The 27,865-nt window shown below is 47.2% G+C and overlaps 1 protein-coding gene across 1 annotated transcript in view; it reads right to left on the minus strand.

Moving 5' to 3' along the window:
• The window catches only part of ATRN (attractin), a 626,429-nt gene that overhangs the window by 257,656 nt on the left and 340,908 nt on the right, over nt 1-27,865 (minus strand). The window contains 2 exon segments of the mRNA XM_030190990.1: nt 1,802-1,987; nt 19,214-19,433. Of these exon segments, the coding sequence (XP_030046850.1) occupies nt 1,802-1,987; nt 19,214-19,433 (406 nt within the window).

The following is a 27,865-nucleotide window of genomic DNA, read 5'->3' on the forward strand; positions in this document are numbered from 1 at the left end:
TCGGACCATTACATCATGAATGAGCAAAGGTGCACTCAGGGAGGACAAGGCCATAGCAGAGAAACTGAATGAATTCTTTCCCTTGGTCCTTACAGAAGATGATGTAAGAGAACTGCCTGTACCAGAAATGATTTTCAAGGGCAATTGATGTGGAGGAACTGAAAGAAATCTCAGTGAACCTGGAAGATGTACTGAGCCAAATCAACAAAACGGAATGGAATACATCTAAGGGTACTCAAAGGAAAGTATGAAATTGCTGATCTGCTCTTAATATGTAACATAGTAAATGATGGCAGATAAAGACCTTAATGGTCCATCCAGTCTGCCAGGAACTGTTCCTGTACTAAAATTTCTGAAGCTAACGTCGAAGCCCCTTAAAATTTACACTCCAGCCCCTCCATATCTATTCAGCCACGATCAGGGCACAGACCATACAAGTCCGCCCTGCACCAGTTTTACTCTCCAAATACCGGCATCGCCACCCAATCTCCACTAAGATTCCATAGATCCATTCCTACCCTGTTTGTGAAAAAATACTTCCTGACATTACTCCTCTGAGTCTGCCCCCGCCCCCTCAACCTCATGTCCTCTAGTTCTACCGCCTTCCCGTCTCCGGAAAAGGTTTGTTTGTGGATTAATACCTTTGAAATATTTGAACGTCTGTATCATGCCACCTCTGTTTCTCCTTTCCTCCAGTTCAGCTTTGAGGCTTTTTATTGGAAATTTGTACACCAGTCTCTGGTACAGAAACATTGTATCAAGGTGATAGATAATACAGAGTCATGTGCAGGTTATAGGGATGAAACATCTGTTCTTGAAAGAAAGTCTCTTTACTGAATGAACTGCTGTGGCATGTGGAACAAAGGCACAGAAACGTTTCTGTGCCTTTGGGCTTTGGAGTGGCATCATGACTATAGTCTTACCTGCTAATTTCTTTTGTTTGAGTCCTACTAGATCAGTTCAGATGAATGATATTTCTCTGCTCTACAGCCATTTCTCTGTTTCTCCCCATCTTCCATCAAACTGCCTGTTTCTCCTCCCTGTATTCTCTCACCCCCGCCTTTGACTATTTCCTTCTCTGCTCTTTGCTGAATTTCTTACAGCAGAACTAGGAATGCAGAAGACAGTGAAGCAGTGTGGGAGACAAACTGTATTCTAAGTCTGTGATTCTTCTCCTCCTAGCATTCTACCTGATTTCAAAAGAAATAGGCAGAAGGAACAGTAGCAGCAGCTGTTAGAACTTGAGCATATAGTTTCACTGAATGGCAATGCTGCTCATCTCTCAAACTAGTTTATTTGTTTATTTAAACGTGTTATACTGCTCTTCAACAGCAACTTAGCAGAGTGAAAGAGTAGGGTATTGTAATGTAGGTTTAATTTCAGATGCAGGGTTTTTCTATAGAGCTCACAAGAAATTCCTTCTCTTGCCAGGCCTTAAGTGGAATGATCAAGCACAGGCAATGGTTTGTATTTAATCACCCTTATTTCAGCTTGTCTACCAACAAAAAACTAGTACCCAAAAGCAATTGAGGGTCTGTGACACTATACTGAACAACATGCTTTAGTATTTTAACTCAAACAAGAGATTGCCAACCAGTGAGACAGGAAATGTAACATGGGTGACCTTTTATACATTTAGTTTATACATTTAATAAAACTATTTCTATCAGGCTCCAAAATACTAAATACGATCATTAACATTGGTCTACTGCATTATGCCATGATACATTCCTTCTAGAGAAAGGAAATGGTTTATCTATGATCTTACACATCTCTAAGTAGAAAATTACAGTGTACTTACTTGGACAATTGTTTGTGGTATACCATTCCATACACTGGCCAAATGGAAAAGAAGCTACATAGGCATTTGAGTCCACACACTGTCTCATGTTACTGCACCACATGCACTCTGAATTACCACTGGTACATTCTCCACATTGCATCCTTAAGGCACAGGGTATGCGGCACTGCTTGGCACTGTGGTTAGCTGTAGATGACAGTTAATAAAAAGAACAAAACTTCATCTACTGGAAAGCATTTTTAAAATTTATCGAGTACATTATTTCCCCTCAGTGCAACATTAAACTCTCTTACTGGTAGATTGCTTTACAGTTCTCCATTGCTTTGTTTTTACTTCACTATTTTGGCTTCTGACAATCTTTAGGGCTTTTGGAAGTTTAAGGAACGTAAAGCCTTAAAATCACTAAAGCGAATGCTACATACCTGTAGAAGGTATTCTCCGAGGACATCAGGCTGATTGTTCTCACTGATGGGTGACGTCCACGGCAGCCCCTCCAATCGGAACACTTTATTAGCAAAGGCCTTTGCTAGTCCTCATGCGCCGATGCGCACCGCGAATGCGTGGCCGTCTTCCCGCCCGAACCAGCTCGTGTTCGTCAGTCCCATATGTAGCAAGACCAAGACAAGGGAAGACACAACTCCAAAGGGGAGGCGGGCGGGTTTGTGAGAACAATCAGCCTGCTGTCCTCGGAGAATACCTTCTACAGGTATGTAGCATTCGCTTTCTCCGAGGACAAGCAGGCTGCTTGTTCTCACTGATGGGGTATCCCTAGCCCCCAGGCTCACTCAAAACAACAAACATGGTCAATTGGGCCTCGCAAAGGCGAGGACATAACTGAGATTGACCTAACAACTTATCCAACTAACAGAGAGTGTAGCCTGGAACAGAATAAAACATGGGCCTAGGGGGGTGGAGTTGGATTCTAAACCCCGAACAGATTCTGAAGCACTGACTGCCCGAACAGACTGTAGCGTTGGGTATCCTGCTGCAGGCAGTAATGAGATGTGAATGTGTGGACAGATGACCACGTCGCAGCTTTGCAGATCTCTTCAATAGTGGCTGACTTCAAGTGGGCCACTGACGCAGCCATGGCTCTGACATTATGAGCCGTGACATGACCCTCAAGAGCCAGCCCAGCCTGGGCGTAAGTGAAGGAAATGCAATCTGCTAGCCAATTGGATATGGTGCGTTTCCCCACAGCCACTCCCATCCTGTTGGGATCAAAAGAAACAAACACTTGGGCGGACTGTCTGTTGGGCTGTGTCCGCTCCAGATAGAAGGCCAATGCTCTCTTGCAGTCCAATGTGTGCAGCTGACGTTCAGCAGGGCAGGAATGAGGGCGGGGAAAGAATGTTGGCAACACAATTGACTGGTTCAGATGGAACTCCGACACAACCTTTGGCAAGAACTTAGGGTGAGTGCGGAGGACTACTCTGTTATGATGAAATTTGGTGTAAGGGGCCTGGTCTACCAGGGCCTGAAGCTCACTGACTCTACGAGCTGAAGTAACTGCCACCAAGAAAATGACCTTCCAGGTCAAGTACTTCAGATGGCAGGAGTTCAGTGGCTCAAAAGGAGGTTTCATCAGCTGGGTGAGAATGACATTGAGATCCCATGACACTGTAGGAGGTTTGATGGGGGCTTTGACAAAAGCAAACCTCTCATGAAGCGAACAACTAAAGGCTGTGCTGAGATCGGCTTACCTTCCACACGGTAATGGTATGCACTGATTGCGCTAAGGTGAACCCTTACAGAGTTGGTCTTGAGACCAGACTCAGACAAGTGCAGAAGGTAGTCAAGCAGGGTCTGTGTAGGACAAGAGCGAGGATCTAGGGCCTTGTTGTCAAACCAGATGGCAAACCTCCTCCATAGAAAGAAGTAACTCCTCTTAGTGGAATCTTTCCTGGAAGCAAGCAAGATGCGGGAGACACCCTCTGACAGACCCAAAGAGGCAAAGTCTATGCTCTCAACATCCAGGCCGTGAGAGCCAGAGACTGGAGGTTGGGATGCAGAAGCGCCCCTTCGTCCTGTGTGATGAGGATCGGAAAACACTCCAATCTCCACGGTTCTTCGGAGGACAACTCCAGAAGAAGAGGGAACCAGATCTGAAGCGGCCAAAAGGAAGCAATCAGAATCATGGTGCCTCGGTCTTGCTTGAGTTTCAACAAAGTCTTCCCCACCAGAGGTATGGAGGATAAGCATACAGCAGACCTTCCCCCCAGTCCAGGAGGAAGGCATCCGATGCCAGTCTGCCGTTGGCCTGAAGCCTGGAACAGAACTGAAGGACCTTGTGGTTGGCTCGAGATGCAAAGAGATCTACCAAGGGGGTGCCCCACACCTGGAAGATCTGGCGCACTACTCGGGAGTTGAGCGACCACTCGTGAGGTAGCATAATCCTGCTCAACCTGTCGGCCAGACTGTTGTTTACGCCTGCCAGATATGTGGCTTGGAGCACCATGCCGTGACGGCGAGCCAAAAGCCACATGCTGACGGCTTCCTGACACAGGGGGGCGAGATCCGGTGCCCCCCTGCTTGTTGATGTAATACATGGCAACCTGGTTGTCTGTCTGAATTTGGATAATTTGGTGGGACAGTCGATCTCTGAAAGCCTTCAGAGCGTTCCAGACCGCTCGTAACTCCAGGAGATTGATCTGCAGATCGCGTTGCTGGAGGAACCAGCTTCCCTGGGTGTGAAGCCCATTGACATGAGCTCCCCACCCCAGGAGAGACGCATCCGTAGTCAGCACTTTTTGTGGCTGAGGAATTTGAAAAGGGCATCCCAGAGTCAAATTGGACCAAATCGTCCACCAATACAGGAAGTTGAGAAAACTCGTGGACAGGTGGATCACGTCTTCTAGATCCCCAGCAGCCTGAAACCACTGGGAAGCTAGGGTCCATTGAGCAGATCGCATGTGAAGGCAGGCCATAGGAGTCACATGAACTGTGGAGGCCATGTGGCCCAGCAATCTCAACATCTGCCGAGCTGTGATCTGCTGGGACGCTCGCACCTGCGAGACGAGGGACAACAAGTTGTTGGCTCTCGCCTCTGGGAGATAGGCACGAGCCGTCCGAGAATCCATCAGAGCTCCTATGAATTCGAGTCTCTGCACTGGGAGAAGATGGGACTTTGGATAATTTATCACAAACTCCAGTAGCTCTAGGAGGCGAATAGTCATCTGCATGGACTGTAGAGCTCCTGCATCAGATGTGTTCTTTACCAGCCAGTCGTCGAGATAGGGGAACACGTGCACTCCCGGCCTGCGAAGCGCCGCTGCTACTACAGCCAAGCACTTCGTGAACACTCTGGGCGCAGAGGCAAGCCCAAAGGGTAGCACACAGTACTGGAAGTGACGTGTGCCCAGCTGAAATCGCAGATGCTGTCTCTGAGCTGGCAGTATCGGAATGTGCGTGTAGGCGTCCTTCAAGTCCAGAGAGCATAGCCAGTCGTTTTCCTGAATCATGGGAAGAAGGGTGCCCAGGGAAAGCATCCTGAACTTTTCCTTGACCAGATATTTGTTCAGGGCCCTTAGGTCTAGGATGGGACGCATCCCCCCTGTTTTCTTTTCCACAAGGAAGTACCTGGAATAGAATCCCAGCCCTTCTTGCCCGGATGGCACGGGCTCGACCGCATTGGCGCTGAGAAGGGCGGAGAGTTCCTCTGCAAGTACCTGCTTGTGCTGGAAGCTGTAGGATTGAGCTCCCGGTGGGCAATTTGGAGGTTTGGAAACCAAATTGAGGGTGTATCCTTGCCGGACTATTTGGAGAACCCACTGGTCGGAGGTTATGAGAGGCCACCTTTGGAGAAAAACTTTCAACCTCCCCCCGACCGGCAGATCGCCCGGCACTGACACGTTGATGTCGGCTATGCTCTGCTGGAGCCAGTCAAAAGCTCGCCCCTTGTTTTTGCTGGGGAGCCGAGGGGCCTTGCTGAGGCGCATGCTGCTGACGAGAGCGAGCGCGCTGGGGCTTAGACTGGGCCCGCAGGCTGTCGAGAAGGAGGACTGTACCTACGCTTACCAGAAGAGTAGGGAACAGTCTTCTTTCCCCCATAAAAACGTCTACCTGAGGAGGTAGATGCTGAAGGCTGCCGGCGGGAGAACTTGTCGAAAGCGGTATCCCGCTGGTGGAGCTGCTCTACCACCTGTTAGACTTTTTCTCCAAAAATATTGTCCGCTCAGCAAGGGGAGTCCGCAATCCGCTGCTGGATCTTATTCTCCAGGTCGGAGGCACGCAGCCATGAGAGTCTGCGCATCACCACACCTTGAGCAGCGGCCCTGGACGCAACATCAAAGGTATCATATACCCCTCTGGCCAGGAATTTTCTGCACGCCTTCAGCTGCCTGACCACCTCCTGAAATGGCTTGGCTTGCTCAGGAGGGAGCTTGTCCACCAAGCCCGCCAACTGCCGCACATTGTTCCGCATGTGTATGCTCGTGTAGAGCTGGTAAGACTGGATTTTGGCCACGAGCATAGAAGAATGGTAGGCCTTCCTCCCAAAGGAGTCTAAGGTTCTAGAGTCCTTGCCCGGGGGCGCCGAAGCATGCTCCCTAGAACTCTTAGCCTTCTTTAGGGCCAGATCCACCACACCAGAGTCGTGAGGCAACTGAGTGCGCATTAGCTCTGGGTCCCCATGGATCCGGTACTGGGACTCGATCTTCTTGGGAATGTGGGGATTAGTTAGAGGCTTGGTCCAGTTCGCCAGCAATGTCTTTTTGAGGACATGATACATGGGTACTGTGGACGATTCCTTAGGCGGAAAAGGATAGTCCAGGAGCTCAAACATTTCAGCCCTGGGCTCGTCCTCCACAACCACCGGGAAGGGGATGGCCGTAGACATCTCCCGGACAAAGGCCGCAAAAGACAGACTCTCAGGAGGAGAAAGCTGCCTTTCAGGGGAGGGAGTGGGATCGGAAGGAAGGCCATCAGACTCCGCGTCAGAGAAATATCTGATGTCTTCTTCCTCTTCCCACGAGGCCTCACCATCGGTATCAGACACAAGTTCATGAACCTGCGTCTGAAGCCGTGCCCGACTCGACTCCGTGGAAACACGGCCACGGTGGGAGCGTCGAGAGGTAGACTCCCTCGCCCGCACCGGCGAAGCTCCCTCCGCCGACGTCGTCGGGGAGCCTTCCTGGGATGCGACCGCAGTCGGTACCGCAAGCGGCACCGATGTCGGAGACCTCACCCCGGGCAAGGGGCCAGCCGGCGCCTCACTCGACGGTACCGGTGGCGCAAGCACCCCTGGTACCGGAGGGGAAGGGCGCAACAGCTCTCCCAGGATCTTTGGGAGAACGGCCCGGAGACTCTTGTGCAGAGCGGCTGTGGAGAAAGACATGGAAGCCGATGCAGGCGTCGAAGTCAGAGTCTGTTCCGGGCATGGAGGCTGCTCCGGGCTGTCCAAGGTGGAGCGCATTGACACCTCCTGAACAGAGGGTGAGCGGTCCTCCCGGTGCCGACTCCCTCGGCGACCCAGAGCTCTCAGTACCGATGCGGGGAGACCGGTGTCGATGCTTCTTTGACTTTTTCAAACGAAGCATGTCACCGGAACCTCCCGGTACCGACGAGGAGGACGTAGAATCCAACCGTCGCTTCCTCGGGGCCGAGGCAGGTCGGTCTCGGGGACGTAGAATCCAACCGTCGCTTCCTCGGGGCCGAGGCAGGTCGGTCTCGGGGGGGGGGCTGTACCGCAGGAGCCCTCAGGGTAGGGGGAGACCCACCAGAAGGCTCACCGCCACCAGCAGGGGAATGGACAGCCCTCACCTGCACTCCAGTCGAAGCACCACCGTCCGACATCAGCACTAGTGGATGTCCCGGTACCACCGACGCCGACGCAGCCTTTCGATGTCTCGGTACCGACGATGCAGAGGGTCGATGCCTCGATGCAGTCGATGCCGAGGTCGAAGGTCTTGAAGCTGTCGACGTCGATGCACTCGATACCCCCGGTGCTGTTGCCGAGAACAACACGTTCCACTGGGCTAATCTCGCTACCTGAGTCCTTTTCTGTAAAAGGGCGCAAAGACTACAGGCCTGCGGGTGGTGCCCAGCCCCCAGACACTGAAGACACGACGCGTGCCTATCAGTGAGCGAGATTACCCGGGCGCACTGGGTGCACTTCTTGAAGCCGCTGGAAGACTTTGATGACATGGGCGGAAAAATCACGCCGGCGAAATCAAAACTCGTAATGGCGGTAAAGGCACCAAAAATAGGGAGAGAAAAACTCGAACAGAGGCCTCAAAAGGGCCTACCCCGAAAACGAAAGGAGACTTAGCAGGGCAAAAACTGGAAACACGGGAAAAAGGGGAAAGACCGAAAAGGTCTTCCTCCAAGTTTTTTTTTTTTTTTTTAAGCAAAAGCTCAAAGACGCACGAGGGTCAACTTGAGAGGCGCGAAACGGCGCAAACACGACCGTCCCGAGCGCAGACAAAAGAAGACTGACGAACACGAGCCGGTTAGGGCGGGAAGATGGCCGCTCATGCGCGGTGCGCATCGGCGCGCGAGGACTAGCAAAGGCCTTTGCTAGTAAAGTGTTCCGATTGGAGGGGCTGCCGTGGACGTTACCCATCTGTGAGAACAAGCAGCCTGCTTGTCCTCAGAGAATGTGCCATATACCACATTTTCATTTCCTATCAACATTTCTTACATATTTGGATACCTTTCCTTAAATGAAATACAAACATTACAATATAAATCAATTTTCCAGCACAATGAGCTATTTCTTAAAAATAGGGATCCCTTTAAGATCATGTGTAGTAAACCGTTTCACAAATTTTCAATCAGCACCAATAAAGATTTATAATTTTGTTTTCTATTACAGCTTTCTTCAAAGATCTCAATCATTAGAATATCCTACTACTAATATGATACAAGAAGATTGGCACTTATCAAAGCCAACTCCACACTAACAATGACATTTTGCATTCTAGAAAAACCTGTTTTTTCTATGAAACACAATAGAATACATTTTAATTGACACATCCATTCCTTATAAATTAAGTCGATCTATAAGGCAAACAGCAGCAACAGTATAGGCCTTTCAGTTTCAGTATTTAGAGAGGACAGTATTTACAACCACTTCATAGGTGAAAACATTTTTTCCTCAACAAGTAAGGCTCAGTCAGGCACACAAGTGGGAAGGAATAGCTGTCCTAGTGCTCAGAACCTAGTGTATTTTCTACTACTATTTAGCATTTCTATAGCGCTACAAAGCGTACGCAGTGCTGTACAAACATAGAAGAACTCCTTTGTGAATTAAACGCTAAATTATGTTTGCTTTACACTTGCTACAACCAATCTAAAACACATGTTGCAAGCACAGTAAGCTTTATGAATCGGCACTCTGTTCTGTTAACTTCCTCCAAAACAGTTCTGAAAATAAACAGAAAAAGTCTTTACTGAAATAACCCATCTTCTCGAAAAGTGAAGGTACATACCTGTAGCAGGTATTCTCAGAGGACAGCAGACTTCACATTCTCACAAGTGGGTAAACGGTCCACGTCATCCGGGATTCGGCACATTAACCAGAAAGAAAAAAAGGTTTGGAGAGCTTTCGGGGTGTGAGCCGCATCCCACTGTTCATGCGCGGAGTCTGCAGCACATCCGCTGCTCTTTGGTTTAATAGTAAAAAAAAAAGAAAATACGAAAAAAGAACTCCAAGGGGACGTGGGCAGGATTGTGAGAATGTGAAGCCTGCTTTCCTTGGAGAATACCTGCTACAGGTAAGTATATTGGCTTTTTCCGAGGACAAGCAGGCTTACCATTCTCACAAGTGGGGAATCCCTAGCATCCAGGATCACCCAAAACAATAAAACAATGGTCAATTGGGTCTCACAACGGCGAGGACGAAACACAGGATTAACCTGAAACTATATACATCTAGATGAAGGTGCAGTCTAGACCCCAAACAGATTCTGAAACACTGACTGCCCAAACCGACTGTTGCATCGGGTATCCTGCTCAAGGCAGTAGTGTGATGTGAATGTGCAGACTGAAGACCACGTCGCAGCCTTGCAAATCTCTTCAATGGAGGCTGACTTCAAGTGGGCTACCGGCGCAGCCATGGCTCGAACATTATGAGCGGTGACATGACCCTATAAAGTCAGCCCAGCTTGGGCATAAGCGAAGCAAATGCAATCTGCAAGCCAATTGGAAATGGTGTGTTTACCGATGGCGACTCCACTCCTGTTGGGATCAAAAGAAATAAACTGGGCGGATTGTCTGAAGGGCTTTGTGCACTCCATATAAAAGGGCCAATGCTCTCTTGCAGTCCAACGTGTGCAAGCTAATCTCACCAGAGTTGGTGTGAGGATGGGGAAAAATGCTGGCAAGATAGAACTCCAACACCTTCGGCAGGAATATAGGGTGTGTGCAGAGGACTACTCTATTGTGATGAAACTTAGTATAAGGTGCATGCACTACCAAGGCTTGGAGCTCACTGAACCTACGAGCTGAAGTAACAACCACCAAGAAAACGACCTTCCAAGACAAGTACTTCAGATGGCAGGAATTCAGTGGCTCAAAAGGAGCTTTCATCAGCTGGGTGAGAACGATGTTTTGTTTTTAAATTTTTTATTTATAACCATTTAAATTTTTACAAGCGATAAAACAACTTGACGGAAATACAGAGAAAGTAATATATAGGAATTACTTCAGTCATGTAATTCTATTCTCTTCCTTAGACCACTAAATAGGGAGAGTGAAACAAGACAAGGAGATCAATTAAACAGTAAACAGAAAAAAAAAACGTAGTATTAACCTGATTATCCACAGACATTAGTCATCTAATTCATTATTCCACATTGATCATCTGGTTGGCTTCTTCAAGGCCAATACGGTGTATAGTCAAGTCATTTCATTGAAAACATACTTCTTGTCCAATATTAGTTTGAAATAATACATCTGATAACATTCTCTTTTAAAAACCAGAAGTTATTTAACAATACATATACTTAAGTCTCTAATTCAAATCCCACTGATTAAAGTAATCCCAGTTTTCACAGGCTTCACTCCTTTTAAAGTAATAATTGAGGAAATATTTCTGAGGAAAACTTTAGGAGTCACACCTGGAACTCTGGGAAAAACAATAATCTCGATATTAATCATCTATAATAATATTCATTTTATTATTCAAAGTTTCTGGTCTATTATCATTTTCAAAATCATAACCACTTCTTCCTCGTGTAGAATTATTTGTTATATCAATTTTTCACTCTTAAAGGGTTCAGTTAAATTGTCCATGTAACTCTCTAATAAAATTATATCTGAAACAAAATTATTTACTGCCACCGTTAGGTCCTGAAGCGCCTTCCAGATGGTATTCAATGTAACCTCCACGGGAGAGCCAAAAACTCCAAGCTGATTTCTCTTAGGTGTTTATGAGTGGTTCCGCCGATTCGGGTTCTGCTGTAAACGTCCTCCGTTTCAGCATATGCCTCTAACTCACTCCTCCACTCCTTTGGACATGCTGGTTGAATAATTTGGGAGCGATGGAGTTGTTTTTTCCAGGTCCAAGAGTGTCGATGCTCCTTTGCCGGCGCTAATCAAAGGACTTGCCAACCCTTTCATCTGTGGGCAGCTCGTCGTGCAGCGGTCCCGCACTTGCTGCTCAGGGGACAAAACGCTGGCCATCAGCGGCTGACCGCCGGTTGTCCCCTTCCTCTCAGTTAACTGCAATTGCTGAGAGGAAATTTACGTAGAGAGAACGATGTAGAGATCCCATTACACTGGCAGAGGTTTGACAGGGGGCTTTGACAAAAGCAAACCTCTCATGAAGCAAACAACTAAAGGCTGTCCAGAGATAGGCTTACCCTCTACACGGTGATAAGCACTAATTGCACTAAGGTGAACCCTTACGGAGTTGGTCTTGAGACCAGACTCTGAGAAGTGTAGAAGGTATTCAAGCAGGGTCCGTGTAGGACAAATAAGAGGTTCTAGGGCCTTGCTGTCACACCAGACGGCAAACTTCCTCCATTTAAAAAAGTAACACCTCTTTGTAGAATCTTTCCTGGAAACAAGCAAGACTCGGGAGACAACCTCTGAAAGACCCAAGGAGGCGAATTCAAAGCTCTCAACATCCAGGCCGTGAGAGCCAGAGACTGGAGGTTAGGATGTAGAAGTGACCCCTCGTTCTGAGTGATGAAAGTTGGAAAACACTCCAATCTCCACGGTTCTTCAGAGGAGAACTCCAGAAGAAGAGGGAACCAAATCTGACGTGGCCAGAAGGGTGCAATCAGGATCATGGCTCCGCAGTCTTGCTTGAGTTTCAGCAAAGTCTTCCCTACTAGAGGCATGGGACGATACGCATACAGAAAGCCTGTCCCCAAATGCAGGAGAAAGGCATCTGACGCTAGTCTGTCAGGGGCCTGAAGCCTGGAGCAGAACTGAGGGACCTTGTGATTGATATGAGTGGCAAGAAGATCCATAGAGGGGGTGCCCCACGTTCGGAAGATCTTGCGGACTACGCTCATGTTTAAAGACCACTCGTGAGATTGCATTATCCTGCTCAGTCTGTGGACCAGACTGTTTACACCTGCCAGGTAAGTGGCTTGGAAAAACATGCCGTGACGGTGTGCCCAAAGCCATATCTGAATGGCTTCCTAACACAGAGGGCAAGATCCGGTGCCCCCTGCTTGTTGGTGTAGTACATGGCAACAAGATTGTCTGTCTGAATTAAGATGACTTGGTTGGACAGCCAATCTCTGAAAGCCTTTAGAGCGTTCCGGATCACTCTTAATTCCAGGAGGTTGATCTGAAGACCTTTTTTCCTGAAAGGACCAATCTCCCTGAGTGTGGAGCCCAACTACATGAGCTCCCCACCCCGAGAGATGCATCCGTTGTCCGCACTTTCTGTGGCTGAGAAACTTGGAATGGTCGCCCCATGGTCAAATTGGATGGAATTGTCCACCACTGAAGAGAATTCCAAAAACTGGTGGACAGTTGGACTACATCTTCTAGATCCCCCACACCTTGAAATCACTGGGAACATAGGGTCCATTGAGCTGATCTCATATGTAGCCGTGCCATGGGAGTTACATGAACTGTATAGGCCATGTGCCACAGAAGTCTCAACAACTGCCGAGCCGTGACCTAGTGGGACGCTTTAACCATTGACACCAGGGACAGAAGGTTCTCCGCCCTTGCCTCGGGAAGGTAACCTCGAGCTGTCTGAGTGTTCAACAGGGCTCCAATGAATTCCAATTTTTGGGCTGGGGTGAGATGGGACTTGGGATAATTTATGACGAACTCCAGTAGCTCTAGCACCTGAATAGTCATTTGCATGGACTCCAGAGCACCCTCCTCCGAGGTGCTCTTCACCAGACAATCGTCGAGATAATGAAACACATGCGAAACACAAGCACTCCCAGTCTGAGTAGTGATGCTGCAACTACAGCTAGGCACTTGGTAAACACTCTGGGCGCAGACGCCAGGCCAAAAGGCAGTACATGGTACTGAAAGAGTTGTGTTCCTAGCCGAAATCAAAGATACTTCCTGTGAGCTGGTAGTATCAAGATGTGGGTGTAAGCATCCTTTAAGTACAGAGAGCATAGCCAATCGTTTTCCTGAATCATGGGAAGAAGGGTGCATAGGGAAACCATCCTGAACTTTTCTCGGACTAGAAATTTGTTCAGGGCCCTTAGGTCTAGGATGGGACGCATGTCCCCTGTTTTCTTTTGCAACAATGCCAGCCCTTCTTGCCCTGGTGGAACGGGTTCGACCGCTTGGGCCTGTAGAAGTGCGGAGAGTTCCTCTGCAAGTAACTGTTTGTGCTGGGAACTGTAAGAATGAGCTCCCGATGGACAATTTGGAGGTTTCGATTCCAGATTGAGGGTGTATCCTGACCGGACTATTTGAAGAACCCAAGAGGCCACGTTTGGTGAAAAAATATCAACCTCCCCCTGACCGGTAAGTCTTCCAGCATGGACACTTTTTCTGAGGCTATGCTGAACTGGAGCCAGTCAAAAACCAGTCCCTTGCTTTTGCTGGGGAGCCGCAGAGGCCTTAGGCGCACGCTGTTGACGAGAATGAGTGCGCTGGGACTGAGCCAGGACAGGCTGCCAAGACGCAGGAGTGTACCTACACCTAAGATAGGAATAGGGAGCACTCCTCTTCCCTCCAAAAAACCTCCTAGATGAGGAGGTAGTAGCAGAAGATGCCCGGCGGGAGAGAGAGAATCCATAGCATCATTATGCTTTTTGAGCTGGTCAACCAGATCCTCTACTTTCTCACCAAAAAGGTTATCCCCCCAGTAAGCAACATCCGCCATCCGCTGCTGGACCGAATGATCCAGGTCAGAGACACGCAGCCATGAGAGTCTGCGCATCACTATACCTTGGGCAGCGATTCTGAATGCTACGTCAAAAGTGTCAAACGTACCCCCTGGCCAGGAATTTTCGACACGCCTTCTGATGCCTGACCACCTGGTGAAAAGGTTTGGCCTGCTCTGGAGGGAGCACATCAACCAAGCTAGACAGTTGCCTCACAGAGTTCCACAAGTGGATGCTTGTGAAGAGCTGGTATGTCTGGATTTTGGCAGCAAGCATAGCGGACTGATACGCCTTCCTCCCAAAGGAGTCCAAGGTTCTAGATTCTCTGCTTGGGGGCACCGAGGCATAGTCCCTAGTACTCTTGGCCCTTTTCAGAGCAGAGTCCACCACCATGGAATTGTGAGGTAGCTGAGACTTCATCAATCCAGGTTCCCCGTGGATCCGATATTGGGATTCGGTTCTCTTCAGGATCACAGGGTTAGACAGCAGGAATGACCAGATTCGCATAAGAACTTCCTTCAGTACATTATGCAAAGGAGCCGTTGCAGCCTCTCTAGGTGGAGAACAATAATCCAGGACCTCAAGCATCTCAGCTCTAGGCTCATCCTCAACCTCCACAGGGAAGGGAATAGCCACAGCCATTTCCCGGACAAATGAGGTAAAGGATAGACTCTCCGGTGAAAACAGTCTCCTTTCTGGTGGAGGGGAAGGTTCAGAAGGAATCCCCAAAAGACTTGTCAGAAGAAAAGTACCTGGGATCCTCCTCTTCCTCCCACGAGCGCTCATCTTCAGTATCAGAGAAGACATCTCTTAGAGCAGTCCAAAACTGAGCCTGTCTCGACGCCAAGGAACGACGTCCTCCATGGCGGTGCCGAGAAGTTGACGTCCGCTTGGACTCCGGTGAAGCTTCCTCCACCGACGTCGAAGGAGAGTCGACCTGGGTGGCAGCTGACACCGATGCCGCAGGCGGCACAGAGGTCAGGGATGAGCAAGAAATGGAATCCTCACGTCTCCTCGGGGCCAGGTCCGACGAAGGTCGGTCCCGGGGGCCTGTATTAACAGGAGGCCTCGAGACAGGTGGAGACCCACTCGATGCCTCACTGCTCCCAAAACGAGTTGGTCATTCCGCAGCCATTACCTTAGCTCCCGACGTCGATGCGTCCCTCGATGTTGATGCCGCCGACCTCAGTACCGATGTCGAAGGACCGGACTGAGCCCCAAAAAGCTTCTTTCATTGGGCCTCTCGAAACGCTTGGGTCCATTTCTTCATGCGAAGACACAGACTACAAGCGGCTGGGCTGTGGTCGGGCCCAAGGTACTGGATACACCAAGCGTGAGTATCGGTACCCGAGATAGTCCGGTTGCACTGAGTACAACGTTTGAAGCCGCTGAGTGTGTTCGATGACATGGAAGAAAAAACGGCTTTGGCGAAATCAAAAGATGCGATCATTCCTGTTAAAAGAAAAAAGGGCAAGAAAAGAAGGAAGCAAACCGGCCACATCGAAAAATAAAGGAAACTTAGAAAGGGGCAAAAAAGTAAAGAAAAACTACAGACTTTTTTTTTTTTTTACTGTAAATTCTAACAAGAAAGAAAAAAAGACAAAAAGACAACCAGAAAACTCTTTCCCGGGCCTGAGAGGAGCAGTGAAAACTCGACCGCAACTCACCGCGAAGAAAAAATAACTAAGCGGGAATGCTCACGTCACGGGCGGGAAGATGGCCGCGCACGCGCACCAGAAGACTCTAGAAAAGTCTTTTTATATTTTGCTGGCAAAATTGCCGGTTTCCCAGGCCAACGCGGATGTCGACCCACATGTGAGAACAAGCAGCCTGCTTGTCCTCGGAGAAAGGATTTTTCTCATAGATCACGAGCTCAAGGGACGTGGGCAAGATTGAACTATATATTAGTATCTAACCCCCTATTTCCGTGGGTTACTGAGGCTCAGATGGAACAGGAGGTGATTTTTGATCACGCTCCTGTTTGGTTTGACCTGGAGGCTTCAGCGCATTTCCAATCTGCCCCGGTCTGGAGATTTCCGAGCTATTTGGCTAAGGACAGGGACTTTCAGGGCTACTTGCAGTCACGGTAAGAGGATTATCTCTCCCACAACAAACACAGAACAAATCCTCAATTATTCTGGTGTGCGGCGAAGGCAGTATTGCGTACAGAGATTATATCTTATGTAGCAGCGAGACGTAGGAAGGTTGCCAATAGCATTCTTAACCTAGACTGACAGTTGCAAAAGGCTAAGCGCGTGTACCCCATCACAAATTAATAGAGACAACTATGTCCCTACAGGTTACAACTCCTTATTACATGAGCAGACACAACGTCTATCATAAATATCGCCTCCATAGGTTCAGAAATAGATCTGGGAGCCTGCTCGCGCGGGTGGTTAAATCATGGGAGGGAAATCGCACTCTCAGCCTTGAGAGATAACGGGTTCAATGGTTAATCGCCCCAACTTAGTAGTGCAGCTTTTGCAGGAACACTTGCAGCAGCTATATAAGAGAGAGGCATCACCGGAGAGGAGCAATGTGTGACTTTTTGGCTATGGCAGGGATGTCGCTGACGGCAGATGCGGTGGAGACGCTGGAGGCCCCCTTACAAGCCAAAGAGCTTCAGCGAGCAATCAAGGGGTTGAAACCCTTTTCAAAGCCTGGGGCAGATGAGTTCTCTGGGGAGTTTTATAAAATCTTACAACTCTCCCTAGTGGGACCTTTACTCGATTATCACCAGTCTGTTATTCAACGGGGGGCATTCCCCAAACATGAGAATACAGCTTTAATCTCTCTCCTCCTTAAACCAGGTAACTCTCCCGAAGCTCCTGAATCGTATCGTCCTATTTCCTTCATAAACGTGGATATTAAATTACTGGCAAAGGTTCTGGCCTACAGGTTAGCGAATTACCTCCCAAAATTAATCAGTCCAGCATAAATCCTGTGTGTTGGCACTGGATGAAGGGTTGCAATACTCCTGAAAAGGGAAGTTTCCGCTCAGATGGGAGGACAGAGCCCTGAAATACCTAGGGATAATGATCCCGAGAGACCTTACCTCTTTGTATGCAATTAATATTAATCCACTTCTCGAGGTAACCAAGCGTAAACTGGCTCTTTGGCAGGCCCTGACTCTTTCACTATGGGGACGGATTGCATTATTCAATATGATATTAGCCTCCAAGTGGCTATATTTATTCCAGCAGCTTCCCCTATTCCTAAAAAAGAGGGAGGAGAGGGTGTTGGGAAGACTCCTGCAGGGGTATTTGTGGCAAGGGAAGAGGCCCAGGATGCCATTGGCGATGATATCAACCCCTAGGGAATATGGGGTGATGGGTTTCGAGTATCAAATATCTAACAATTGCATGCGTAATGAGACATATAAATGACTGGTTCCGGGGCACCACGGAATTTTCACTAACAACGCTAGAGATCACCTTATTTCCAGACATTCATTTCAGCCAACTCTTGCACTGGAGGTAGACTGCCGGCGCATGCTTTTCACCGGCACCCATTACTGTACTCTCTCAGAGCTACCTGGCGCTGGCTGTGTAGGAGACATCACCTCTCTGCCGAGATCATACCTTTGCTTTCTATATGTAATCATCCAGCATTTCCCCCGGGGCAATGGAGTAGTATATTTAGACAATGGGAAAAGAAAGGGATTATTTATTTAGCTCAGGTTGTTGATGAGGAGGGACATATATCAGACCTTATGACTACCTACAGCTCAAATATGGTATTCTATCGGGACACCATTTCCATATTTGCAACTGCAACACTACATCTCATCCCTGAAATGGACAGATCTGACTGAAGATGTGCTGGATGTGATTTCAGAAGCATATTCTTTAGGTGCTCAACAATCGGTGTCATTAAAATTTCATCACCAGCAGTTGAAAGACACAACTTCAGAACTAGATTATACACATTTGGCCTCCTGCTGGTCACAAGATCTTAGCAGTGAGGTGACACCTGACTTGTGCAAAAATTATATAAAACACCTGTATACACAACATTTGTCGATTCTACAGAGAGAAAAGTTATATAAATTTCTATTAAGAATGTATGTCTTCCCTCATCAGGCATTTAGAGCAAGGCTATCAAGGAGAGAATCCTGTAATAAGTGCGAAGGGGAAGGGGGTTGGCTACTTTGGGGCACATGTTTTGGTCTTGTCTTATAGTTCAGGGCTTTTGGAAAGAACTGCTAAAGGCGGTGGATGCATTATGGAGCTGCACGCTAGTGTATGATCCATCGCTTCTTTTTTGTAGCTATACTTACACATCTGTCCCACCCCTCAGGGCTTCAAGGGCTTTATACGGATGGCTACATTTTTTGGGATCAAAGTCATCCTGGGTTCATGGATGTCTGACATGGGACCCTCCTTGACGATGTGGAGATCACAGTTAATACATCAGATGAGGCTGGATAGGTATGGAGTGGTGAAACTAGACAGTGTACCGAGATCTCGATTTCAAGACATGTGGGAGACGTTATGGCTCACCTCGCCTTCCAGAGGGACAAGTTATATTTTGAACTTTTAATTGTGTCAGGATGGGAAACGGGGGGGGGGGGGGGGGGGGGGGGGGGGGGGTTGGGGGAAAGGGTGTTAAGAGAAAGTTCCTCATGTTATACCTGGTTTTTGACTAGACTCTAAATGTTATAAGAGGTGGGAAAATGTGGGGTACAAATGCAACACAAATAAATAAATATGACTTGGTTGTTCTACCTGCATAACTACCACTACTACCTTGTTACCCAAAATTCTCCTGTTATTACTAAATGTAAACCTTCTCATGTAATTCCATTATTCATGATGTATTGTAAGCCACATTGAGCATGCAAAGAGGTGGGATAATGTGGGATACAAATGCAACAAATAAGTATAAATACTTGAGTCTACTTTTGCTGTTTAATAAAAATGATTTAAACAATAATCGCCAAATATGTTTACAAGTGTATAATCTGTTTTAAGAACAACTTATGCATTTTGAGTTATGTATTAACAAAATAGGCATCTCCACTTTGGCTTTGTCATTTTATAACAGCAAGATACCACCACCACTGAAATATCTAGGGTTATTTTCCGTGAGGAAATGTAATACTGTTTTTGACTGTTAACACAATCACTACTAGATTTAGATGATTGATTACCTTGTTTCTCACAGATGCTCCCATTTATCTGATGTGTGTATGCTGCTGCTTTTAGCCCCTTAATAATAGGCACTGCCAGATATCCACAAAACCCGGCATCACTAGGCTCTCCTGGTTGCCACTGGAGAAGAGTATTTGTAAAAGGAGACATGTCTTCCCAACACCAATAAGACACATTGATCTTCGTTAATCCAATCCAAGGGGTCAAAGCTGTTTTCGACTAAATATTAATATAAAAAGTAAGCTTGCACAATTAAACTATTATTGTTTCAACACATTAAGATACATTAGTGTGACTGAATATATACAAACTCTACGCCAGGCCTAGAAAATATAATTTATAAACATACTGTAAATAATTATGACTTTTCAATAGCAAATAATATAAAGATCAAGCATATAACACCCTTGCTTAATGCTGTTCAAGGTAAGGTAACAGTAAAGCTGTAGCTTAACATTTGTTTGCTTTAAGAAGCCACTTGTTTTGCTTACTTTTCATTCATTAATGTACAATTCACAGTAACTAGCAGGTTTCCCAATATCCTCAATTCAAGTGAAATAATACAGATACTGAGAATTTAATGTTATCATTACAATTACAATGTTTTATAATGCTCACTGCTAGCACAGTAAGAGGCTATAATGGTGCATAACATACTACAGTAGAATAGAAAAACATTGCTGCTCACCTTTAACGTGTGGTTTACACAGACAGCGATATGGAACTCCCCCTTTCCTACAACTTGCGTGGCCCTTCCTGCATGTAGCACTCTCCTAAGCTGCATCAGCGACGTAGCCAGACAGCCAGTTTTGGGAGGGCCTGAGCCCAAAGTGGGTGGGCACAAAATTTTCTCTGCCCCGCCCTACTCCCACCTCAAAATATATATACTTTAGCTAATAAGGATCCCCAAGCTCTGTCAGCTCAAGACTTTCTCTGAAGGTGGCCAGAACTCTCTTTTACCAAGCATGGCAGGCAGCAGCAATGACCCTAAGCCACTGATGCCTGTACCCACACATGCTTAGTTGTGGATGGTTCAAGGATGCTGTTGCCAACTGCAGAGATTGGTAGAAGAGAGTTCTGGCTGTCTTTGGACGAGGTCCTTAGCTGGAGATGCTTGGGGATCCTCACCAGCTATACAGCAAGGGTCAGGACTGGTGGTAGACCTGCTTGAGCCCAGATCAGAAAATAAAGGAGGGTCCCCCCCTTCCTCGAATCCCTCTCCTCTCTGCCTCTGCTCCGATTTCCCACCTGCCATTACTATCACACCAACAGACCCTCACCAAATACAGAACAAGGGATCACAACTTAGAAATAAAAATTTTTTAGACAAGACTTGAATGGGAACCCCAAGAAGTTAAACATGGCATTAATGCAACACTGGAGACATAAAACAGAAATGCATTTCCTTTTCTACTGAACACAATACAAAGACATTTGCTAGGCATATTTCCAGAAGATAACACATTCCATTTAAAACATTCAAAATAAAATGCTTTGTTTCTACATTTGTTGTCTGGACATTTTATTTTTCCATCTTGCTGGTTCCAATTTCTCTGCTAATTCGCCTTCAAGCGGCTGCAGCCATGTTTTTTCTCCTCTCTCCTGTCTTTTCCCTCACTACACCTGCCCTCTGACATATTGATCATTCCTTTTTAGTTCTTTTCTGCCCCTCTCTCTCTCACTCTTCTTCTCCTCCTTTTTCTTTTCAACAACCTATCAAATTTCCATCTTCTTCTTTCACCCACTAGCTCTTCCATTCCCCATCTCACTCCTTCCCCAGCCCTACATTCCCTTTCATCTTTAATCTACTACCCATTACCATATTTCTACCCTCTGTAATCACTATCCTCTCATTCGTTTCCTTGCCACCCCTTCCTGGCCTCTTCCACAGTGTTCTACCATTCCCATCATCTTCCTCCATCCACCCTTCTAGCCCAGCATCTGATCCCTCTTCCTCCCTTCCCCAACCCTCATAGCCTGACATTTCTCTGTCCCTTCTATCTTCCCTCCTGCCCTCTCCCCCATAGTCCAGCATTTTTCTCTTTTTCTCTCCTCTCCACCTCCTATGTACCTCTGTAATACATGGGATTGAAGGTCAGCTGGGGATGGAATGAGTGGAATGTTTTGTAATTATGTGTTGATATTCTCTGTTATGGGAAACAGGCTGGTTGTTTAAGGGATGCCAGCTTGTGCAAGTCTGGGAAAGGCACCTTTGTTTCACACTATAAAAGAGGGGGGAGCACGGACCTTCTTTAGAAGCTTGCCTGGACATAGGGACGCCTTGTTCAGTGAAGGGTATTTCCCTGCAATCTCTGAGGAAGAGCTAGTGCTTCCCTGGTGGTCTTCCCAGATGCTGACTGAATTGCGGGTGCTGTAAGTATCTTGGTGTGTGTGTTCACATATGTATCACCAATAAAAGCAATATACCGCATATTGTGTCTGGTGGCTTTTGTGTTGTCATAAGCACAGCACCCCCTAGTGTTACAATCTCTCCCTCCCTCTCATCCACCCCAATGTCCAACATCTCCCCCTCTCATTCCCACTGTCCACCATCTCTCTCTCCCCCTCCCTTGTGTTCTGGGTACAACATCTCTCTCCCCCTCCCATGCAGCATCTCTTTCGTCCCCTCTACCATCATGTCCAACATGTCTCCATCCCCTCCACCCTTTGTCTAACATTTGTCCCTTTCCTCCACCCCTATGTCCAACATTTCTCTCCCTCCCTCCTCATGCACCATTTCTCCCTCCTCTCCTCCCCTATATTCAACATTTCTCCCTTTCTCACCACCTATCCCCTCTCCATGCAGCATGTTTCCCTCCCTGAAGAACTTCTGCTTCAGCATCTTTCACTGCTCGGTCCCTGCAACATTCTTTTTTTCGCCCTTCGCCGGCAGTGCTGCGATTCACACAGGCTGCTCTGCTCCCCTTGACGCTTCCATCTGGCCCTCTCTGATGCACTTCCTGTTTACGTAGGGCCAGATGGATGCGGCAGGGGGGAGCGGAGCTGCCTGTGTGAATCGCAGCACTGCCGGCGAAGGGCGAAAAAAAGAATTCTGCATAGCGAGTGCGATTAATGATCACTGAAGCATCTGTTCTAAGACTCTTCATGATCTAAGTCAATGATACCTGGCTCCAAGCTCTCTTAAGTCCTACTGTGATGAGCTCCAACCTGTGATTCAAAATAATTCCCAGGCAGCATTGTCTGCCAGAGTTAGTATTAAGCTGTCATAGAATTTTTCCTTGCTGGACAGGGAAGGGTGAAGGTGCGAGAGCTCTCAGCTGATGTGATGTGGTAACAGCGGCGGGGAGGAGAAGAATTTCAGGCAGGCAACGCTCCCGCAGGAAAAAAGGCAGCGAGGGATGTTGTTGGGTTGGGACTAGTTAGGGTGGACGGGCCTGGAGCAAAAGTGGCTGGGTCTGGGCCCGTCCAGTCCTGCCCGTGGCTACGCTCCTGAGCTGCATAGATCAAGTATGAATGCAACTCTCATGGAATTGGAAAGAATTGTCTGCCTGATCAATCCTGCTATTTACAAAAAAGCAAAGATACTTACCTGTAAGCAGGTATTGTCTTAAGACAGCAGGCCATTCATTCTCACACGTTGATGATGTCATCCACATCACCTGGTGTGGAGCTTAAACAAGTTAATAATGCTTTAAGATGAGCACAGTGTCTCTACCACATATGTGTGAGTGCCGTCCTGCCCACTGCAAGAGCGCAGGACCAGCAGTACAATACTATAGCATACCAAAAAAGGAGACAACTCCAAGGGGAGATGGGAGGGTAAGTGAAAATGAATGGCCTGTTGTCCTTGGAGAAAACCAGCTACAGGTAAGTATCTTTGCTTTCTCAGAGGACAAGCAGGACCTATTATCAAATATGGGAATCCCAGGCTCACTGAAAACAACCACCACAATAGGTCAATTGAACCTCACAATGGAAAGGAAAAAATAGTAATTAACCTGAAACTAAATACAACTGTTTGAGAGTGCAGATTGGAACAGAATGGGACTAGGAAGGTGGAGTTGGGATTCTAGACACTAAATTCTGCAAAACTATCGTGACGGGTATCCTGCTCAAGGCAGTAGCGAGATGCAAATTTATGGACTGAAGACCACGTTGTACAATTGCAAATTTCTTCTATGCAGGCTGATCTCAAGTGGGCAACCAACACCACCATGGCTCTGATAGTATGAGCCTTGACATGACCCTCAAGGGTCAGCCCAGCCTGGGCATAAGTGAAGGAAATGCAATCTGCCAGCCAATTGGACATTGTGCGTTTTCCCAATGGTTATCCCCATCCTGTTGGGAACAAAAAAGAAAAAGCTGGGTGGACTGTCTGTAGGGCCTACTTCGCACCAAGTCAAAGTCCAATGCTCACTTGAAACCAAGGTGTGCAGTGCGCTTTCCCAATGGTTATCCCCATCCTGTTGGAAATAAAAGAAAGAAAAAGCTGGGAGGACTGTCTGTAGGGCCTAGCCCACTCCAAGTAAAAGGCCAATGCTCACTTGCAGGCCAAGGTGTGCAGTGCACTTTTTCCAGGATAGGCATGTGATTTGGGAAAGTATATTGGAAGAATGATTGACTGGTTTAGATGGAGCTGACACCACCTTAGGCAGGAACTAAGGGTGTGTGAAGAGAACTAATGTATTATGATGAAGTTTTGTGTAAGGTGGATCCGCCACTAGGGCCTGAAGCTCACTGACTCTGCGAGATGAAGTAACAGCCACCAAAGACAGGACCTTCAGATGACAGGAATCTAGCAGCAAAAAGGGAGTTTTAAACTTTGTTTTAAAGCAAATGCCCTCAATATGTAATACTTGGCAGCAATAATGAACCAATGATAGAATATTCACATAGAAAACAGCCTGAATTGGCACATTTAGACTGGACTTTTGCATGAAGGTAGCTCTGCCCTCATTATTCAATCTCTCTCTTATAACTAGTAGTAACAATATTAAGTGCATTTATATAATATACCACTAGATAACACGAAACAAAAGGAGCAAGTTCCAACAAACATTGTTTCTCTTTTGATCTAGGCACAGGAAAAGATTTTAAATGTTGCCAGGTTTCAACTTAATTCATGTTTATTGTGGAATATAAATGTCATAAGTAAAATACATAGATATAGAAACTCAGAATGCTGAGCACCTGATTCTCAAAACAAGATGTCTGTTTTAGTGGCCCTTTACCAGAAGAAAAATTCTCTGCACAAATACAACAACATGTTAGGACATCCCTATAACCAGTCCCTCCAAATGACACGATGATTACAATTTATAGCAAATTACTACTCTAACTATGAAAAGTTATGCCGCTATTATACTTCCTCGGTGTGTACATCCATATGCTGCACAAGCCGGCATGTTTCAAAATATAAGTAGAATTAAATAAAAATGGTAACAACAATAAAGAATGAGAACGTGGAAGAAGTAGCTCACAGGTTTGGTTGCTTTGTTTTGAGGCCCCTTACTCCCTGTCCCCGCAGCACTTAAGTACATAAATATTGCCACACTGGGACAGACCAAAGGTCCATCAAGCCCAGCATCCTGTTTCCAACAGTGGCCAATCCAGCTCACAAATACCTGGCAAGATCACAAACCAGTTCAATATATTTTATCCTAGAAATAAGCAGTGGCTTTTTCCCCAAGTCATTTTAATAATGGTCTGTGGACTTTTCCTTTACGTACCCCACTAAGCTAACCGTCTTTATCACATTCTCTGGCAACAAATTCCAGAGCTCTCCCTCCCTTCGTTCGGGTCTGGACAACTATCTCTCCTGTTTCCAGCAGTGAGCTGCAGAGTGGGCAGCGCTGAAGAAAGCTGCTTCCAGCTGCCCCGTACCACTCACAGCAAGTGGAAATGGTGGGATGCAGCAGCGACAAGCCCAGGGCAGCCGGAAGCAGCTGTCTTCAGAACTGCCCACACTGTGGCTTACTGCTGGAAACAGGAGAAATAGTCTGCCGGACCAGTATGAAGGGAGGGGGAGCTCAGATGCCTGATTGTGGGGACAGGGAGCAGGGAGACTAAGGAACCAAAAAAAAAACACCTGAATGGCCACTACTGAGGGGGCCTGAGCCAGAAATAAGGGGGCTTGGGCCCCCAGGGCCCCCATTAGCTATAACACTGGAACAAGCCACAGGGGAGGAGGAAGACAACGATGCTGAGAAGGGACAAGAGCCCAAATTTTGGAAGATGGCTTGTGCAAACTGGCGCGAGCTGGCTCCAGCACACCACTGCATAGAGTAGACTTGGACACCAAGGAGGAAAATGAGATGAGCTAAAGTGCCCGTCTGAGCTGTCAAACCTTTACTTCCCTCCATCCATTACTTTCTTCTGCCGGGCCGCGGTACTAAATACAAAGCAAACCTGTGTAGGAATGCAGCTCTCTGCATCCTGCGGCTGCATCTTTCAGGCCAGTCCTGTCTCTTCTGACATAACTTCCTCTTTTGTCGGAAGTGGGGCTGTCCCAGAGGAAACAGTAGCAGCATGCAGAGAGCCGCGGTCCCACATGGCTATGCTTTGTATTTAGCACCACGGCCCGGCAACTGTAATAGGAAGGAACAAAAAGTTTTATAGCTGAGCAGTTGACTTTGGTGAGGGAGGTTCCTGTTAGCCTCCCCAAGCCTCTTATATCGGGCGCCTATGGCAGTTCTCATGTGAAGACATGCCAAGTTTGTGACATGGACAACGGAGGCCATGTTGCCTAATCTCAACATTTACCTAGTTGTGACCTGTTGGCTGGCTCATACCAGACTGGAAAGTGCGACAAGAATGTCCTCCCTTGGCAAGGGGAGAAAAGCCCACACCTACTGCATATCTAGCAGGGCTCTAATAAACTCAATTGTTGAAAGAGATGGAGATGGGTCTTGGGGTAGTTTAAAATGAATCCTAGTAGCTCCAACACCTGAATAGTTTTCCGCATGGACTCATGAGCACAGTCCTTCGACGTGTTCTTTACCAGCCAATTATCCCGATAGGGGAACACATGGACTCCCAGTCATAGGCACCCCGGCCAAGAACTTTCTACATGATTTCTGCTGCTTGACCAACTGGCAAAGAGATATGGTCTGCTTCTGTGGGAGAAAATCCGTCATATCAGACATACTGCACACCAAGTTCCGCAAGTAAAGGATTGTATAGAGCTGGTAAATTTGAATATGAAAGATGAGCATAGAGGCCAGATATATCTTCTGCCCAAAAGAATCAAGGGTTCTTTGGTGAAGTAGTGAGGAGATGGGAGCAAGAGGTGGGGGGCACAATAGCAGAAGGGAAGGTGATGGCTGCGCTCAAAGGGTTAACAGGGGTAGTACATAGTGCGGAATTGCAGGAGTGCCATTTTCAATCAATACATAGGGCATATTTCTCGGGCAAGCAAGCATGGCATGCAGGGGTGGAGGGGGCAGATAGATGCCAAAAGTGCGGAGTGGGCATGCCCTCATTGGCACATGGGATGTGGCAGTGTCGACCCATTTGGAGGTTCTGGACGGCTCTCGCTCGGTTTGTTTCAGGGACTTTGGGTTTTAGGATACAACTCACATTTGAACGGATAATGTTTAGTTCATCATTGGTGTGGGCGGCAGGGACGAGGGAAGAGAAGTTATTCCTAAGTAAATCCTGCATTTTGGGGAAAAAATGCATATTGAATCACTGGCTGATGGACATACCGCCCTCATACTGGTATTGGAGGAATAAACTGCATGCGCTTATGCTCTGGGAGGCAAAAGGTGCTCGATATACACCAAAACGGAGGCAACAATTTATTAAAACATGGAAGGCATATTTAAATGTTATAGCTCCTAAAGCTAGAAGCCAGGTGTTGAATGAATTGGGAAGACTGTGGAATGAATGGAGGGGATGGGGGGAGGTAGTATTCACGGGGTACGATGGGGGGGGGGGGGGGGGGAGAGATTGCGATGGGCTACCAAAAGGAATATTATAATGTAGAGATAATAGAGAACACAAATTGTGGTCTCACGATTACTTACACGATGCCAAGGGAGAGAGGGAGGGCAGGCGGAGATATAGAACAAACTGTTAGCAGAGCTTCATATCAGCAGGTACCCGTGAGCTGCTCATTTCCCCCTATTGGCCATATCTCTTACTGCTGGGAAAGCACGGGGTGGAATAGAGGGGAGGATAGGGATAGGGTAAGGGGATACAACGGTTAAAAGTTTGAAGGTCATAGTTATCATTCGGCAATTGCTGGGTTTGTATAGGTATGCCTACTGTTATAGCATGCACTGTTGGAAATGTTTGTCTTGATTACCTGTGAATCAATCGGCTGAGGAACAATCGGATCCTACGGGGGCTTTACAAGTTCAGACTCCTGGAGGAATGTGGCAGTAAAGCCGATTCGATATGACTGGGGGGTATAACGAGGGGGGGATTAGTTGGGGGATAGGGATAAATGGCATATATATATGGAAAGTATTGATGATGACTGTCTGCACATGACTGTGATTGATTACATCTGATGTGACTATTTTGCTGATTGTCAAGGTGTTTGTTTTATTAGAATATCATCAATAAAAAATTGTTGAAACTAAAAAAAAAGAATCAAGGGTTCTAGCTTTTCGGCTAGGGGGCGCTGAAACCTAATCCCTAGAACTCCTGGCTCTTTTGAGCACGGATTCCACCATCAAGGAATG

Source organism: Microcaecilia unicolor, chromosome 2, assembly GCF_901765095.1.
Source record: "Microcaecilia unicolor chromosome 2, aMicUni1.1, whole genome shotgun sequence".
Taxonomy (NCBI): domain Eukaryota; kingdom Metazoa; phylum Chordata; class Amphibia; order Gymnophiona; family Siphonopidae; genus Microcaecilia; species Microcaecilia unicolor.